The sequence below is a fragment of the Durio zibethinus genome, chromosome 10, assembly GCF_047325235.1.
Source record: "Durio zibethinus cultivar Kanyao isolate XHJ-2024 chromosome 10, ASM4732523v1, whole genome shotgun sequence".
NCBI lineage: Eukaryota > Viridiplantae > Streptophyta > Magnoliopsida > Malvales > Malvaceae > Durio > Durio zibethinus.
This window is the reverse complement of record NC_143171.1, coordinates 27,761,302-27,778,142: the sequence shown is the minus strand read 5'-3', so window position 1 is coordinate 27,778,142 and position 16,841 is coordinate 27,761,302. Positions and strand designations below refer to the sequence as shown.

The following is a 16,841-nucleotide window of genomic DNA, read 5'->3' as shown; positions in this document are numbered from 1 at the left end:
CTTGTCCGGTTTAATTTTCCACCTTTCCAAACATCTGGAATCTCAGCCAAACTTCTCACTCGCTCGTCCTCTTCGTGGATGCCACCAACCATTCCAATTTGACCGTTCCCTTCACTCCCTTCTCAAAGTCAAAGGCTAACCTCAGCACTTTATGCCAAATGTAATCATATTACTGGTTTAAGATTTTTCAACGAATCAACTAGGCCGCAGATAATCATTCTCTCCCCATTCAATCCCGCGAAAATCAGCTCAGCTAAATCTGGGGTCGCTCTCACTGCCATTCTAACACTCGACCAAAAAAAAGAGAAGAAGAAAGAAATCATTTTTAGGGTTTTAGATTCGGGTCGGGTGAATTTGGGACTTTCGGGTCCCAAAATGAAGCAAAAGAACGAGCAAATTCACACTACAAAGCTATTAACTTATCTTTTAATCGTGTTAATCGGGGTTCTCGGGTTGGTTTGTCTGTACTATGGCTCTTCATTTGCTCCCGGATCGAGAAGATCTGACGATACTGCTTCTCGGTTGGATGGATCGGATCCGGTTTTTGGTGGGTTTTCAAGGAACGGGGATCTGGTTGATTTGCTTGACGAGCAAGGGTACTATCCTGAAGTTCCTAAAAGCATCCCTGTAAGTATTGCATTTTTATGAGCTGAAATTTTTCTTTTTTGGGTTTTTTTTTCATAATATTTACTTTTTAGCTTCATATTTCACTAAAGATTGTTCTTAATGTGGGTTTTTATTAATTTCTGTATGTATTGCATTTTTATCAGCTGAAAATGTTCTTTTTTGGGGTTTTTTTTTTAAATTTTTACTTTTTTGCTCCATATTTCACTAAGATTGTTCTTTTCTTTTGTTTTTAATGTCGGTTTTTTTATTAATTTCGTGTTTCTTTGTTATTTTTGAATTTTGGGTCTCAAATGTTATAAAGTTTCTTGTGGATTTTGTTTATCACATTAGCTAAATGATGGTGTTTTATGAGTTTACAGATTTGTGACATGAAATATTCAGAGTTGATACCCTGCTTAGATAGAAACCTTATATACCAGTTGAAATTAAAGCCTAATTTGGCAGTAATGGAACACTATGAGCGACATTGTCCGCCACCAGAGCGTCGTTACAATTGCTTAATTCCGCCGCCAAAAGGCTACAAGGTCGGTGATGGTTCTTTTTGCTTAAGCTAAGAGTTTGGATTTGTGTAGTTTCAGTTAGTTTTGGTACCAACGAAATTGCTATTAGAATTTCAGATCCCTATAAGATGGCCTGCAAGTAGGGATGAAGTGTGGAAAGCAAATATACCCCATACGCATCTAGCAGAGGAAAAATCGGATCAGCATTGGATGGTTGTTGATGGGGAAAAGATAAAGTTTCCTGGCGGTGGAACCCATTTTCATGATGGTGCTGATAAGTATATTGTTGGTCTTGCTCAGGTATACCTTGCTTACTGGGTTAATGATCCTTTGATCATTTGCAAGGGCCAAGAATGGATATGAGATTACGCATTTCAAAGCTTATGATTGTTTTGATTCCTCGAAAACATACTGTTGTTCATTGACCGAATAATTGTAACTTTTCCTTTTCTCATAAAAATTTATGTTCTTCTTTAGCTTGATGTTGAATCATTATATTTGTCTAGATGCTAAAATTTCCTGGTGATAAACTGCACAATGGTGGAAGTATCCGAAATGTACTTGATGTGGGATGTGGAGTTGCAAGTTTTGGAGCCTATCTCCTACCCCTTGATATTATAGCTATGTCCCTTGCACCTAATGATGTACATGAGAATCAAATACAATTTGCATTAGAAAGGGGTATCCCTTCGACACTTGGTGTGTTGGGAACAAAAAGGCTTCCTTATCCGAGCAGATCATTTGAGCTAGCTCACTGTTCACGATGCCGAATTGACTGGCTCCAGAGAGATGGGATTCTCCTATTGGAACTTGATAGATTACTGAGACCAGGAGGGTACTTTGTTTATTCTTCTCCTGAAGCCTATGAACAAGATCCAGAGAACAGAAAGATCTGGAATGCTATGTACAGCCTTTTGAAAAGAATGTGCTGGAAAGTTGTTGTGAAGAGAGGCCAAACTGTTATATGGGCAAAACCTCTGAGCAATAGTTGTTACTTGAAGAGAGATCCTGGGACTCGGCCTCTTTTGTGCAGTTCTGGAGATGACCCGGATGCAAGTTGGAATGTGTCTATGGAGGCATGCATCACTCCATACTCTGCAAGTAAGTAGAAACTACCAGGTGTATATAGATTGGATTGAAAGTTGTGGATTGCTCTTGTGTTCTACAATATATTTACTGGTTGATCGGCATTTCAAATTGTTTGCCTGCATAAATTATCTTTTTTCTGATTTTTTTTTTTTGGGATAAATATCCTGCATAAATTATCACTTGTAATGTTATTGAGAATTGTTCCCAAACAACTGTCCTTAAAAGTTGGAAATAGGATCAGGATTGCTTCGTAAGTGTTAACTCAATTCTTGTTTGATACTAAAGAGATGCACAAAGAAAGATCGAGTGGACTACTTCCTTGGCCACAGAGGTTTACTGCAGCACCACCTCGCCTTGAAGAAATTGGTGTTAGTGCTGAGGAATTCCTTGAAGACACTGTAAGTTTCTAAGATCGCATTCTTCATCTTGATTGGTTTATTACTTTCCTTTATGTAGCCTTAGATTTTGATGACTGAGATATTCTTATGATACAGAAAATATGGCATTTTAGAGTGATTGAGTATTGGAAGCAGATGAAAGTGGTTGTAAAGAAGAATTCCATCAGAAATGTCATGGATATGAACTCAAACCTTGGGGGTTTTGCTGCTGCCCTTAAAGATAAAGATGTCTGGGTAATGAATGTTGCCCCTGTCAAAATGTCTGCGAGATTGAAAATTGTTTATGACCGAGGCTTGATTGGAACTGTTCATGATTGGTATGCATTTATTTTTTATACATGTGTACATCCTTGACTCCATCTTCCTCCTCTGCTTGAGTTATTTGAAATTTGCATGTCTGTTTCTTTTGGCTCTTTTCTACATACTTCATTATTCAAATATGTCTATTCATCTTTTCTGGCTTAATCATTTAGCATGCCTTTACCTTTGCTTTTGTAGGTGCGAAGCTTTTTCTACATATCCTCGAACATATGATCTTCTTCATGCCTGGGCAGTGTTTTCAGAGATTGAGGAGCGTGGTTGTAGTGCTGAAGACCTCCTGATTGAAATGGATAGGATACTTCGGCCTGATGGGTTTGTCGTTATAAGGGACAAACACTCTGTAATAAATTATATCCAGAAATTTATCACTGCCTTGCATTGGGATGGCTGGTCATCAGAAGTTGAACCAAGAACTGATGCTCTCTCTGCTGGTGAGGAAAGAGTGTTAATTGCGAAAAAGAAGTTGTGGACTGATGGGTTTATGACAATGTGAATGTACTCAATTTTTCTTTCAGGTATTTTCTTTTAAATCTCTGCATTTGCTGATTGTTATGCGGCTCGTCTTCATGATTCTTACCTTCACTTGAGCTGTTAAAATAAATCATAAGACAAGCATCATAAGCAAAAGCAATTAAGCTTTGGCTGTTCTCTAAAACATATTGGTTTTTCCTTTTCTTTAGTTGCGCCCCGGAAAGTTGTAGCCGTGGATGTAAGACGAAGTCCTGTTGCTATTTGTGGTGAAGATTTTTGTTTTCCTTCGAAAGAGGATAATAGTACCAAAGCTCAAGAGGAATTGTCAACATGTAGAATGTGCAACTATGTAGATATATCCCCTGCTGATTGCTGCAAACAGCCACAATCCTTAAAGAAAACAAGACCAAAGCTCAGACACAACCCTTGCTGCAAACCAATGTCACTTTTGTATAATCTTCTTGTTTTCAGATGTATTTGTGAACAACTTTTTTCTTGAAAAACCTGTTAGAAAAACATTTAGTCCCATGGATGCAACATGTTCTCTTGTGAACAAGTACACATCTGAGTCTTGTACCAAGTACTTTCTTTTAGAGATTCGTGTTGCATATAAAATATAAAAAATTGTTGCATCAAATTTGTAAACACATTAAGCATAAAACATATTTTATATTTTTATTAAATTTTTATATAATTTTTAAATCGTATTATTTTATTTTGTTTATATATTATTTTTGTATAGTATTATCATTTCATATTTAAAATAGATAAATCTATTTTTTGTTGATACACTAAATTATGGATAAGTAAAGGTAATGTTTGGTATATAAAAAGATAAATAAGACAAGACAATAATATTTTTATTTGATGTTTGATTTATATTTAAAGGAAATGATTGAATTGTAAGGAAAGTTAATTATTATTTTGGTATAAGATAAATTATTTTTTTCAAAATAGAAAAATTATTTGTAATTCATTAGATTAAATTTATATACTCTATTATATTTTTAAAAATTATTTTACTAAATTTAACTTATATACATTTTGATAAATATAATTTTGACTAATAAATAAAATTATCTTATCATAATTTTTGTTTATATAAGAAAAAATATTATTATTTAATTTAATACTATTCATAATATTAATTTATTTTATTATAATCTTGTGCACAAAAAATATCATAAATGTACTAAAGAGAAACAAAATTGTATTAGGTGATGGTGCAAATTAATTAGCACTATAGTAATAGTATATTTTATAACTAAAAAATAAATATTAAAAAAAATTATTTAATATATTGACAGTTAAATTTTTTAATTTCATAAATAAAATTAAGATAATAATATATGTTCTATTTTTTAAAATTAATTTTTTTTATTTTTTAAAAAATATATATATATATTAAAAAATATATATCACTATTTTAACTTCGCTTATGAAAATTGTCACTTAAAAATTGATTTGAATCAAATGTTTAATTTCTGCGATCGAAAATTCAAATCGGTGGAATGAAAAAAAAAAATAAGGATTGATTGATCTTTCTATTTTAGGCAGAACATTTATCCAAGTCCAAAAGTGGAAATTGAAATCAAACTATAAAACAAAAGCGCCACGTAAGCTTGTTCCCGCGTAATTCGCTCTCTTCCACTCACGAACAGCACAAAACAGGAACAAAGAAAATTACAGAGAAAGCTTCTGGAATCGATTTTTTTTTTCATTTTCAGATAATTTCATATTGAATTTTTTATTTTTTTTAATTGAAAATGAATTCTGAAACGACTGGTGCATTAAATTATGGAATCACAGATCATATTTCGATCCAATCCAACGGCTCCGATTCTCCTCGTCTCCCTCATAAGCAACCATTCATCATCGGTTCTAATCTCTTCTCGTATTCTTCTTCCTATATGGAATATTCTTTTATTTTTTATTTATTTTTTATTTTTTTGATCCAGGAGTTGCAGGAGGAACCGCATCGGGCAAAACAACGGTTTGCAACATGATCATCTCGCAACTTCATGATCAACGCGTCGTTCTTGTAAATCAAGTAAATCTTTTAAATTCTCCTTTTTTTTATTTTGAATTTTTTGGTTTTTTTATTAGTAATAAAATTGTTTTTTTTTTCTTTTCAAATTATAAAGGATTCGTTTTACCGCTCACTCAACGAAGAACAATTAAAGAAAGTTCACGAGTACAATTTTGATCACCCTGGTAAAGCCTCCAAAACCAAAATTATCCAATTATTGATTTTTTTTAATAATTTAGAGCTTTTTTTTTTTCTTGCAGATGCTTTTAATACTGAGCTTTTGCTTTCATGTATGGAGAAATTAAGACATGGACAACTAGTTAGCATTCCTAGCTATGATTTCAAGACCCATACAAGCATTGAACCCTCACATCTGGTAAATTTAATATTTACCACTTCTTTATTTTTCAAATATTGATTTTATTAAAAAAAATCAGAAATGTCTGAACAAGTTATGATTTGTATTAATGTAGGTTAATCCTGCGGATGTTATTATTTTAGAAGGAATTCTCATCCTTCATGATTCTGAAGTTCGCAATCTTATGAACATGAAAATTTTTGTCGATACAGGTTTATACAATTTTTTTTATTAATTTTGGTTACTTAATTGGCATGCTAACCACGATCTTAGAACTAGAAAAAATGATAGCTTTTTAATCATCATTGGAATTGATTTCATAAGTTTATGAACATAAAATTCTATGTCATATAGGTTTATATAATTTTCTTATTTATTTTGGTTACTTGATTCACAATTTTAAATGGTTATTGGAATTTATTTCATAATCTTATAAACATAAAGATCTTTATTGATACAGGTTTATACAATTTTTCTTATTGATTTTGGTTACTTGATTTACAAACATTATGTTAGAAATATTGAATGGCCATTGGAGTTAATTTCATAATCTTATGAACATAAAGATCTTTGTTGACATAGGTTTATACAAATTTTTTTTGTTGATTTTGGTTATTTGATTTGCAAGTTAAGCACTATGTTAGAAGTAGAAAAAAGGGTAGTTTTTTTATGGCCATTGGAGTTGATTTCATACGTACAAATAGCATTCATCTATCAATGATCATGGCTAAATTTTGCCAGAACAGATTCTGATGTGCGGCTTTCAAGAAGAATTCAACGGGATACAGTCGAAAGAGGGAGGAATGTTAAAAATGTGCTTGATCAAGTTAGTGAACCCTTTGTCTATTACAAGTTTATCTCAGTAATTGCTACATCTTCATGCAATTAATCAACCTTGTATGACTTTGCAGTATGCTAGATTTGTAAAGCCTAGTTTCGATGAATTCATACTGCCATCGAAAAAGTTTGCAGATGTAATCATCCCTAGGGGAGGAGACAATCATGTTGCAATTGATTTGATAGTTCAGCATATCCTTACCAAGCTTGGCCAGCATGATCTATGCAAAATATATCCAAATGTTTTTGTTATATTTTCAACATTTCAGGTGCCATGGCTTTTTATTACTTGATTCAGTTCTCTATTCTTTTCAACTCTATGATGCCTTCAATGATGATTTGGTATTAAGTTCAGATTCGAGGAATGCACACCCTTGTCCGTGATGTCAAAACAACAAAGCACGACTTTGTCTTCTATTCAGATCGATTGATTCGCCTGGTAAAGAAGCTTACATGAATAGGAATTAGTAATCAACATGATATAGAATCATTTGGTCTCAAAATCCATGTTTCAGGTTGTGGAGCATGGTCTAGGACACCTTCCTTTCACTGAGAAACAAATCATTACTCCCACAGGTAACTGCTAGTATCATGTCCCATCATGTCCCCTCATGTTTTATCAGAGAACAGGATTCACGTTCATGCTTTTCTCTCATAGTTTCGTGCCATATGCTTGGCACTTTTAATATGCCTATTTCAAACATAACTACCTGATTCTTTGATAATAACTCAATAAATTTCTGTTTCTTCTTTGATTGCTTGCAGGTTCTGTTTATCCTGGAGTTGTGTTCTGCAAAAGATTATGTGGGGTCTCTGTTATTAGAAGGTTGGTTATAGCTCAATACTTCGGAACCATACGAGCTCTTAAGCAGTTGAGCTTGTCAACTACATAGCAGGAAAACCTTCATCAGATAGAATGCTTGGTCTGCTTAGATTTGGAGTGTGGCAGATCATTAACCCATTGTTCTTGCTGTTGTTATTTGCATCTTCACAGAAGTTTCTGATAAATGATAATAACTCTAGTTTCCTGATACCAGTGGAGAAAGCATGGAGAATGCACTGAGAGCATGCTGTAAGGGAATCAAAATTGGGAAAATTCTAATCCATCCAGATGGAAAAAATGGGCGGCAGGTAGGTTGAAAAAACTGTCATTCAACGAGCCTTTCTTCCTCTCACACAATTTCTCATTTAGCTATTACATTGCTGCAGTTAATTTATGAGAAGCTACCGGCAGACATCTCAAGCCGCCATGTGTTACTACTAGACCCTGTTCTGGCTTCAGGTTTGAGAACATAAACTTATCATTATACTTCCAACTCTATGACTTTTCTCAAATCTATGGATGGTCAGGAAATTCTGCGGTCAAGGCTGTATCACTGCTTCTCAGTAAAGGTGTGCCAGAAACCAGCGTCATCTTTCTTAACCTTATAGCAGTAAGCCATTATGCAACTTGGTATTTCTCATCTGTTCCCAAAATTTTGTGCTTATTCGATCAGTTCTGAAATATGAATCTTGTCAACTGCAGGCACCCGAAGGAATTCATACCGTCTGTAGGAAATTCCCAAAGCTAAAAATCGTTACATCAGAGATTGATTCATCACTAAATAGGAATTTTGAAGTGATTCCAGGCATGGGGGAGTTTGGGGATCGCTACTTCGGCACAGATTAATGATTTTGCTCCCAGGGCTTAGCCTAACAGCTAGATTGGTGCTACACCTTAAAAGAAACTCATAAGCTATTGACTCTGTCTAGCTAGTTTGCTAAAATCAGTCCAATTATGAACATTTTTCTACTAGGTGCAAAGGACAAAATTACTGGTGAAAGAACAAATGTTCCTTGTTAGTACAAGTATTAACACATCGATCCTACTTTCCCTATAACTTTTTCCCTATTTGGAATTCATTCATGTTCTAAACTTCAGGTTCTTGAAGAACAAGGGGAAGAGGGAAAACATCCGCAAACAAGAAAAAAAATCCAGGGCAAACAAAAAATCAAAGTCAATTTACTACCAGGAAATCAGGGAGGTCTTACAAACTCCTATTCAGAATTCAACTTTCTTTTTGCAAACAAAAACAGAAAGAATTGTTGGTGAATTACAAGCACAAAACTCTGTTTCAGAAGGCACATGGGAATATTAGCTTGTGTTTTTTCGGCTCTTCTTCTTCCGAGAGGCAAAGCTGCTCGGTCCGATTTCTATGGACATTCTCTTTGTTCTGCAACAAGAGACAAGAGCTAAGGAATCCTCGAAAATAGAAATGCTATGCCTTAATGTGAAGAAGAAAAAACAAAGGTTTTAGAGATGACAGACATAGAAGGATCATAAACAAGATAAAGTGAAGCACTATACCGTGTAGAAAGCTCTTCTGACTCCTTCCCACTTTCTTCAGCCACAGCCTCTGATGAAAGAAAGACAATGAAATTAAGGGACCAGACATAAAATCACATAGCTCAACATAATTTCCAAATTATCTCATGGCAGCTGATCGAAACCAGATTTATGAAAACCAACAAGTTATGCTATGAAAATAAATTGTGCTTGTAAAAGATAGTTCGATAAAATCTTACGTCATTTTAATTGTTCTAAACTTACATAAAGCAAAATAAGTTCTAACAATTTACAGACAAAGTGGATAAAAGAACTTGGCACACACGCACACATAACATCTCTTGGCACAACCAAATCTAGTTATTTAAATGTAATTACCACATTATTTCCCGTAAAGGTGATGGGCAAACGATCTCCCTAATATGATGACATATAGAGGTTTTTTTTGGAATAAACTTGGCTGCAGGCAAAGTGAATTTCATTAGAAAAATCTAACTCGGAAGAGATCATTTACAAAGAAAAGTATCTAGAAGTGTTCTCACATATTCAACCTTTTCGCACACAGTTAGCTCTGACAGCCAAGGTATTCAAACATAATCCTACAACATCATGGACACAAATTCATGCTCTCTCATAAGTGTTTGAATTCATTATTCAAATATTTAACAGACTCTAGCTATAGTTACTTCCACCAAGCCACTTTATTCATCATTCTCATCCTTACTGCCGCTCTATTCCCAATTCATGCTAAAGATTGACATCATGAATGTAGCATAAACTATGAATTGCAAAATTTTGATCCTGAATTAGATTAAAATAAGTATCTCTTTTCAATACAGAGGCCAACCGCACCTGTGTCCTTTTCTTTATCTCTGTCCTCCAACTTTGAAGGAGAACCCCATCGATCCCTTCCATCATCAAAGTCCCACCGCTCGCCCATTGAGGGCATCCAGAACTCAGGTTTTTCTGAATCACTTTTATTTTCAGCAGAATCCCTAACTTCAGAGATAATTTCTTCAACTGTCTTTCCCTTCTTGTTTTTCTTCTTTTTTTCTTTCTTTCGCTTCTGCTCACCTTCCTCTGCCATGGTTTCATTCATTAAATCCTTCTCCTTTTCCTTTTGCTCTGCTCACAAGAATTCACCAAGAATTAATACAACATTTGCTAATTAATCTACAAATCATATTAACCACAGAGCAAATGCTAACCTAATTTGTTGAGAAACCGTTTCCCATTGATATGCTTCCAAATATGTTCCTCGGACTTATTGACGGTATCAGCAGTTAGTTTACAAATCAACTTGGAACTGAAAAAACAATCAAATAGAAAGTTAGAATCATGTTAACAGAAAACACATGAAACTAAACAAAGTAAAATATCCACCCTAATGCAATAGCTATATTCTTAACTATTTGGAAATCTGGAATATCAAAACAGAAACTTGGCGATGGCAATCAACCAAGTCCCCTTTACAATATCTAGCTTTCTAGAGGTTGGCTTGTAACTACCCAAAAGACCATCATTTTTAACTTCAAAAAAAAATTGAGAATGCTTCCAATTTCTAACCAAAAACACAAATTTTTGGTTTGTGTTTTTCTGGATCTTCACAAAGTAGCTCCTTTTGGCTACAAGTTTCAATCTTTGATAACCATTTTCTTTATTTAAAATAAATAACTAGCTCAAAATAATTAAAAAATGGATTTGGTTCTCCAATTTACTACAAAGAAAAGCTTAAATTAAATTAATCTAATAAAAGAAAGAAGAAAGCTATGGTTTTTTTTTCCTCTTACCGGGAAAGAGGGTCTTGCTTGAACATGTTGAGAGGGGGCTTAGAGTGAGACAAAGCAAAGTCGATGAGACCTAAACGACAACGTTTGCTCTGAGCATAGGAATCTTTGTCTCCGACAACCATCTCGTGGCCTGTCTCTACGCACTTGAGCCTGCCGTTTGGGAGCTCCGTGAAGGTCGGAGGCCCCAGCAAATTGATCCCTTCTTTGCTGCTGCTGCTGCTGCTGCCGCCGCTTCCTTTCTTTTCTTCCCTTGCCTCCTCCATTGTTATTGATGCTTTTCCCTTCTTACTTCTGTTTTGTAATTTGGGCCGTAGTCGATACTTGATACAACGTCGTCGTTTAAATTAGAAGCAAAAATGAAAAAGACGACCCGATCATTGTTCTGGTTGCATGGAGGTGTCTCAATTCTATTTATATTAACATTGATACTTTGAATTCCTATGTTTGTTTCAATTTCATCCTTCCACTGGTGAAGAATAGTAATAAAATTTTAAGCTTTAATTTTCTATTTTGTGAAACTTGCCTTATTTACTTTTTGCTATAAGCTCCTCAAATTTATTTGTTCTATCACAAAGCTCCTCAATCAACAAGTAGCAAAACTGAAAAAAAAAAAAAAAAAAAAAAAACTCTCAATGGAAAGAGGGTTTGGCAAATACAAAAATATACACAAATTATAACACGATAATTTTCGTAATTTATACGAAACAAACATGACTCCAATACACAATCTGTTAAATCCAATTTTACTTTTCTTGAACAAAACTAATTTCCCACAGAAGAGGATCCATTTGCCAAAGCATTTGCATCTTTAAAACTCATGGTATTTGAGATTTACAGCTAGTTTCATTTTGTTGTAACTTCTAACAAAATCATTCGTTATAAGCATTCGTAAAACTGCATAATCATCGATACACTGCATTTGTAGAACTGCTTAATGCACTAATCTTGACCAAGATGACAAAGTTGGGGTGGTCCCCGGCTACTCTAGTGTTCCCAGTTTCTCTTCATCAACCTCAAATGCCTTCCTTGCTTGCTTCAGCTCCTCTTGCATTGATAGCAATTCTGTACAACGATTTAGTTTGGGCAAATCCTGCAGGGTCAAAGTGATTATTGAGGTTACTCTTCAAAGTTCGATAACAAAATTAAAGGAAAAACAATAAAATATCGTGCAGCAGCATCTCCCCATGGCTGAAAATATACAAAGACACTGAAATTCCAAGCTGCAGAATACAGGAGCAAATACAACAACAAACTAAGTCTTATATCTCATAACTCTAGGGTCAGCTGTATGAAAGGCCCGAAGGAATCTTGTTAGGTAGTAATTTTAAATTTTCTTACACCATTTATTTCTATCAACAACAACCTTTTCATTTACTTCTTTAACCCTCATATCATTTCTTATTACTTGCTATGAGGTTTGACGGCAACATAAAACATAGTCAAACCATGATGAGAGACCAAAATACAGGAGCAAATACACTCATCAAAATAAAATTAGAGTTACCTTGCGAATTAGATACAGAAAATCCTCAACTGATAGCTTTCCTCTCTTTGATCCAATATCTTGAGCTTTATGTGCCTAAAGAAATGGAAGATATCAGCATGTAACCAAAAATGCCATCCCATTTAACCAAAGAAATGAAATCAGCAAACTTACCAGATCTGTTACATATTCGACAACAATGTCCTCGACAAGGGCCACAGTTTCTGGAAGTGGCTGAAACGGCAACAAATGCAATTTTATTATTAGGACCAAATACATGTAATAATCATATTTCCTGCAACTTATATGAACACAATGCATCACTTCAGTTATTGCAGTGCATAAAAGCAGGCAAAGGATACAACTAATGAACCTTTCTCCCAAGGAAGCATCCATAGCATGAGATTTGGATCTTTATAGTTTATATCCTTATCTGGCTTTATCTTCCAAACTTCGACAGTCTACCATATGAGCTTTTCTTTTAAGCTTGGAATCGTATGCAGGCAAATGTTATCATTGATTAATGCATATGGTTATCAAAATCTACCAGACAAAATTATGCTCATAGATTGCATCTTGAATTTGTGAAAATCTTATGGATTAACTATTTTGAGCAACTCATTCAAAAGTTGCAAACAGTAACTAACCCAAGAAAATATCATGACATACAGTATGAAAAGTTTAAAATCCATTGTTATAGACAAAAACATGGGAAGGAATTCAATAGCTACTAACTCTTAGATACCGAAATCATAGGCAACGAAAGATATACAAACTCCTCAAAGACATTTGGCAGATAGACTAGCTCTTTCACTTCTATGAACAATGTCATAGACAATATAACATTCATTAAAAATAGGTTTGTGACCACCATGATAGCAATAACATTGGGAGGAAACTAATTGTGCTAAGATTAAGCGATCAAGAGAGCTTTCTACAAAAGCCAGCATGCGAAAGATATACATATGACAAACAACATTCAAAGATAAACAATTACTAAATGGCCTATAAAAAAGGTGGAATCTTTGTTCTTTTCTTGTTTTCATTCATATCTCCATCATGATCCATAAAAGGGAAAAAAGAAACAAATTTAAACACTGAAAAGGGCTCAATACTTACATTTGCATCATCTCCAAAACCATACATCATATGCTGCACTGTAAAAAAAAAAATTTTTAAATGTAAGAATCATTCAAAAAAAAAAAAAAAGAAGAAAATTTGCAGGAAAACTCAGATAATTGGAAGTATAAAAAGGAAGAAAATTTACTTACAATCTTTTTGAAAGACACCTCTTTTGCGCTTGAAAGAAGTTTCTGAAGGCTGTGAAGACCCAACTTTCGATTTTGAAGGGGTTCCTGTTGATGGGTTACTCATCTTCTATAACAAAAAGCTCTCTACTTTCACAGAATTGAAGAAACCAAACAAGTCCCAAGAACCAAAAAAGAAATTTCTTTATCAGAAAACCCATCAAGAAAAAAAAACCAAAATCTTAAATTAGTTAAAAAACCTTTAAAAAAAAAAAAAAACCATTTTACCTGATCCTGTTTCCCTAAAGATTCAAACTTCAAGGGAAACAGAAATAGAGTTCTCGTCGTTAAAAAGGATATTAGTTTAATGGGCCGATTTGCTCTCCAAGTGCGCTTGTCAGACTTCTAGTTGGGCCGACAAATTTCTTGAGTTGTGTCGGTGTTTGGATTTGGTAATAGCATCACGGTCCACGAGATGAACCAGGTCCAAAGGTTCTCTTCAAGTGAACTAGAGACTAATCCATTTCCGTGTCTAACAAATCTGAATCTGAAATATCGGTCTGTGATGATAACACCGGCACCAGAAAATTTTTAAAGTAGTGTTTAGTATGATCAACTTTCTTTTATATTTAAAAAAAAAAAAACTTTAAAAAACAAGGATTTTTTTTTTAATTTTTTAAACTATATTGGTGGATGGTATATATCTTTTACAGATAAAAAATTTAAAAGAAAGAAACTAAGTCTTTTTCAAAGATTTCTTTAATCATATGAAGTTTTCAAGGTTTTTTTTTTTTAATTTTTTAAATATTAATAATATATTGTAAGTTTACTATGAAATTAATATATGATGAAGATTCTAATAATTTTAAATTAAATGTGAAAATTAATGAAAACTAATTAAAAATTTTGAACAAACATTAACTCTAGATTTAGTTAAAATTACATTAATTGCCATTAGATAAAATAGTAAAAATCCTTTCTCATCCCATTAGTGATATATACAAGAATTATCTATAATGATTATCCTAAATAACTAATGGATATTATTGATATAACTGAGATTTATTAGTATCAGATATGGAGATTGAGTGTGAATTGAAGTTGTTTACTTAATAAGCAGATGAGTTGATTGCCATGACAAATGATTTGTCTATATATTCTGTAACTAATTTTCATAAATAGTTGAAGTTCCAAGTGACAGTGTTGGTGCAATGGAGAATGTTAAAGTCTTTCCTGTTGTTGTTTTTTCAGTTTTGTTGTGTGTTTTGGGGGTGCAAAGTGTGGACTTGAAGGAATTACCATCCTGCAATTTCAGAGCAGTTTATAACTTTGGTGATTCTAACTCAGATACCGGTGGTGGATCAGCTGCATTTTGGCCACAAGGACCTCCATCTGGCAATACTTTCTTTGGTAGGCCAGCTGGAAGGGGCTGTGATGGGCGTTTGATGATTGATTTCATTGGTAAGAAACATATTGGTTTGCTATCTTTGCATTCTATAACAACCAGAAACTTACTGTGAAAATTTTTTGTACGCAGCTGAGCATCTTGGATTGCCTTACTTGAGTGCATATTTGGATTCCATTGGAACAAGTTTTCGGCATGGTGCTAATTTTGCCATGGGGGGAGTAACCATTAGGCCACAAAATGAATCAATGTCTTTAAATGGAGTACCTCCATTCTCACTTGACATCCAGATGGTACAATTTAATCAATTCAAGGCTCGCACTAGCTACCTCTACAATCAAGGTTATCCTGAAAATTGCCTTGACATCAGTTTCATTTTCAAGTTTTATTCTCCTAGACTCGGGGATTTATGTCTTTCGACTATGGTTTTCAGCCAAGAATTCCCACAGAAGTAATCTCCCCAGACCTCAGGACTTCTCAAAGGCCCTTTACATGCTTGATATTGGGCACAATGACATTTCTGCTGGTTTGAGGAAGAAGAATGACACAGACTTTCATCTTTCAGTGCCAGACATGGTTGAACAGCTAGCTAAAGCAGTCCAAGTAAGTTTGGAATTCGAATTGATTTTATGTTGGTTTTCTGGATTAAAAAAAAAAAATAGATCTCTAACCAAAATCAATTGTCTAATTGACAGAATCTCTATGACCAAGGTGCAAGGACATTTTGGATACATAATACGGGCCCAATGGGTTGCTTGCCTGTATATCTGCGCTACCATGATATCAAGCCTGATGAACTTGACAAGCAGGGCTGTCGCAAAGCTCAAAATGACTATGCTACGGAGTTTAACAGGAAGCTCAAGGACAGAGTTATCAAACTTAGGAAAGAGCTACCACAAGCCGCGTTAACGTATGTGGATATGTATGCTGCAAAGTACAAACTGATTGGCAATGCAAAACAGCAAGGTAATTATAGGAAGAATTCCATCCCGGGTGTTGAGTGATTATAAAAAAAGCAATGATTTATATGGAACCCTTAAATTCATTCATTTTATGTATCTTTCTATTCTTTTTCTTGGTAGGATTTGTTGATGCAACAGAGGTTTGCTGCGGATTTCATCAAGATGACATTCATGTATATTGTGGCCAAAAAGCAAAAATAAATGGTACTGTAATCTACACAGGTTCTTGTGAAGATCCTTCCAAGTATATCAGCTGGGATGGTGTCCACTACAGTGAGGCTGCCAATCATTGGGTTGCTAATCATATAATCAATGGTTCATTTAGTGATCCGCCTCTGCCAATTACACATGCATGCCATAAGCTTACCTAGTCTTGAGTGATTACTTCAACAGATGTATTAATCATGCATGGAATCAACTTTATTACTCACTTATTTTCAAGGTCAGATAGGATGTTTCTTCATTTCTTTGCAACCATGCTGATGATAATAATTGTTGACAGGAAAACATAAAAGAAGCAAATGTTTATTTTTCAGTTCTCATTAGCTATAGGACGGCATTGTTTCTTAGCAATTCAGTGAAACCTCCTTTTTTATTGAAGCCAAGATTTAATTTCAGCAGGTAAAGAATGTTCAGATATACATTCAATTTTTCTTTTGATGCTCTCAGTAGTCATGTATATATATGCCTTTGGCAATGATATAAACCAGTAATATGAAGGATCCCAAAATTTGGCCCCTTTAAACTATCCTATCCCCGTAACACATAACAATGATATATATATATATATATATATATATATATATTTGATCCTTTTCCTACTTTGCAACTAGGTCGATCAGGCTGACAAACATGGCCATAACATGTAGTCACAGTAGCAAAACTGAATTTTAAACAAATTTATTATAATTTTTTCTGATAAGCTGCATATGATCTATGCAATATATGTGTGTGTGTGTATATATATATATATATATATATATATATATATATATATA

The 16,841-nt window shown here is 34.1% G+C and overlaps 5 protein-coding genes across 6 annotated transcripts; 3 read left to right on the top strand and 2 right to left on the bottom strand.

Moving 5' to 3' along the window:
• Positions 1 to 284: 284 nt before the first annotated feature.
• LOC111293185 (S-adenosyl-L-methionine-dependent methyltransferases superfamily protein) lies at positions 285 to 4,113 on the top strand. The gene is made up of 8 exons (XM_022885960.2): positions 285 to 627; positions 987 to 1,151; positions 1,245 to 1,427; positions 1,634 to 2,228; positions 2,502 to 2,614; positions 2,711 to 2,931; positions 3,113 to 3,450; positions 3,616 to 4,113. Exons 1-7 carry the CDS (start codon positions 376 to 378, stop codon positions 3,426 to 3,428), a joined length of 1,845 nt encoding a protein of 614 aa, XP_022741695.2. The 5' UTR covers positions 285 to 375; the 3' UTR covers positions 3,429 to 3,450; positions 3,616 to 4,113.
• Positions 4,114 to 4,908: 795 nt separating this feature from the next.
• Positions 4,909 to 8,466, top strand: LOC111291835 (uridine kinase-like protein 5). Its single transcript, XM_022883906.2, has 14 exons — positions 4,909 to 5,284; positions 5,365 to 5,456; positions 5,551 to 5,620; positions 5,696 to 5,811; positions 5,909 to 6,005; positions 6,540 to 6,619; positions 6,705 to 6,899; positions 6,986 to 7,069; positions 7,146 to 7,206; positions 7,396 to 7,456; positions 7,668 to 7,761; positions 7,840 to 7,912; positions 7,981 to 8,063; positions 8,156 to 8,466. Exons 1-14 carry the CDS (start codon positions 5,173 to 5,175, stop codon positions 8,297 to 8,299), a joined length of 1,362 nt encoding a protein of 453 aa, XP_022739641.1. The 5' UTR covers positions 4,909 to 5,172; the 3' UTR covers positions 8,300 to 8,466.
• Positions 8,467 to 8,603: 137 nt separating this feature from the next.
• On the bottom strand, positions 8,604 to 11,104 carry LOC111291836 (uncharacterized). Of its 2 annotated transcripts, XM_089767098.1 has the most exons (6): positions 10,747 to 11,104; positions 10,165 to 10,262; positions 9,809 to 10,081; positions 9,335 to 9,416; positions 8,978 to 9,026; positions 8,604 to 8,843 (listed from the first exon to the last, which is right to left on the bottom strand). In XM_089767098.1, coding segments are annotated over exons 1-5 (717 nt in total). In that variant the 5' UTR covers positions 11,010 to 11,104; the 3' UTR covers positions 8,604 to 8,843; positions 8,978 to 9,025. The 2 variants fall into 2 exon arrangements, with proteins under 2 accessions (XP_089623224.1, XP_022739642.2); XM_022883907.2 differs by lacking the exon at positions 9,335 to 9,416 and having other exon boundaries at positions 10,747 to 11,082.
• Positions 11,105 to 11,390: 286 nt separating this feature from the next.
• Positions 11,391 to 13,899, bottom strand: TAF13 (TBP-associated factor 13). Its single transcript, XM_022883903.2, has 6 exons — positions 13,765 to 13,899; positions 13,501 to 13,623; positions 13,349 to 13,386; positions 12,404 to 12,463; positions 12,251 to 12,325; positions 11,391 to 11,836 (listed from the first exon to the last, which is right to left on the bottom strand). The coding sequence occupies exons 2-6, from the start codon at positions 13,601 to 13,603 to the stop codon at positions 11,726 to 11,728; spliced, it is 387 nt and encodes a 128-aa protein (XP_022739638.1). The 5' UTR covers positions 13,604 to 13,623; positions 13,765 to 13,899; the 3' UTR covers positions 11,391 to 11,725.
• A 644-nt stretch (positions 13,900 to 14,543) lies between these two features.
• On the top strand, positions 14,544 to 16,827 carry LOC111292035 (GDSL esterase/lipase At5g14450-like). Its single transcript, XM_022884214.2, has 5 exons — positions 14,544 to 14,937; positions 15,014 to 15,223; positions 15,315 to 15,484; positions 15,577 to 15,847; positions 15,964 to 16,827. Exons 1-5 carry the CDS (start codon positions 14,688 to 14,690, stop codon positions 16,212 to 16,214), a joined length of 1,152 nt encoding a protein of 383 aa, XP_022739949.1. The 5' UTR covers positions 14,544 to 14,687; the 3' UTR covers positions 16,215 to 16,827.
• The last annotated feature ends 14 nt before the right edge of the window (positions 16,828 to 16,841 follow it).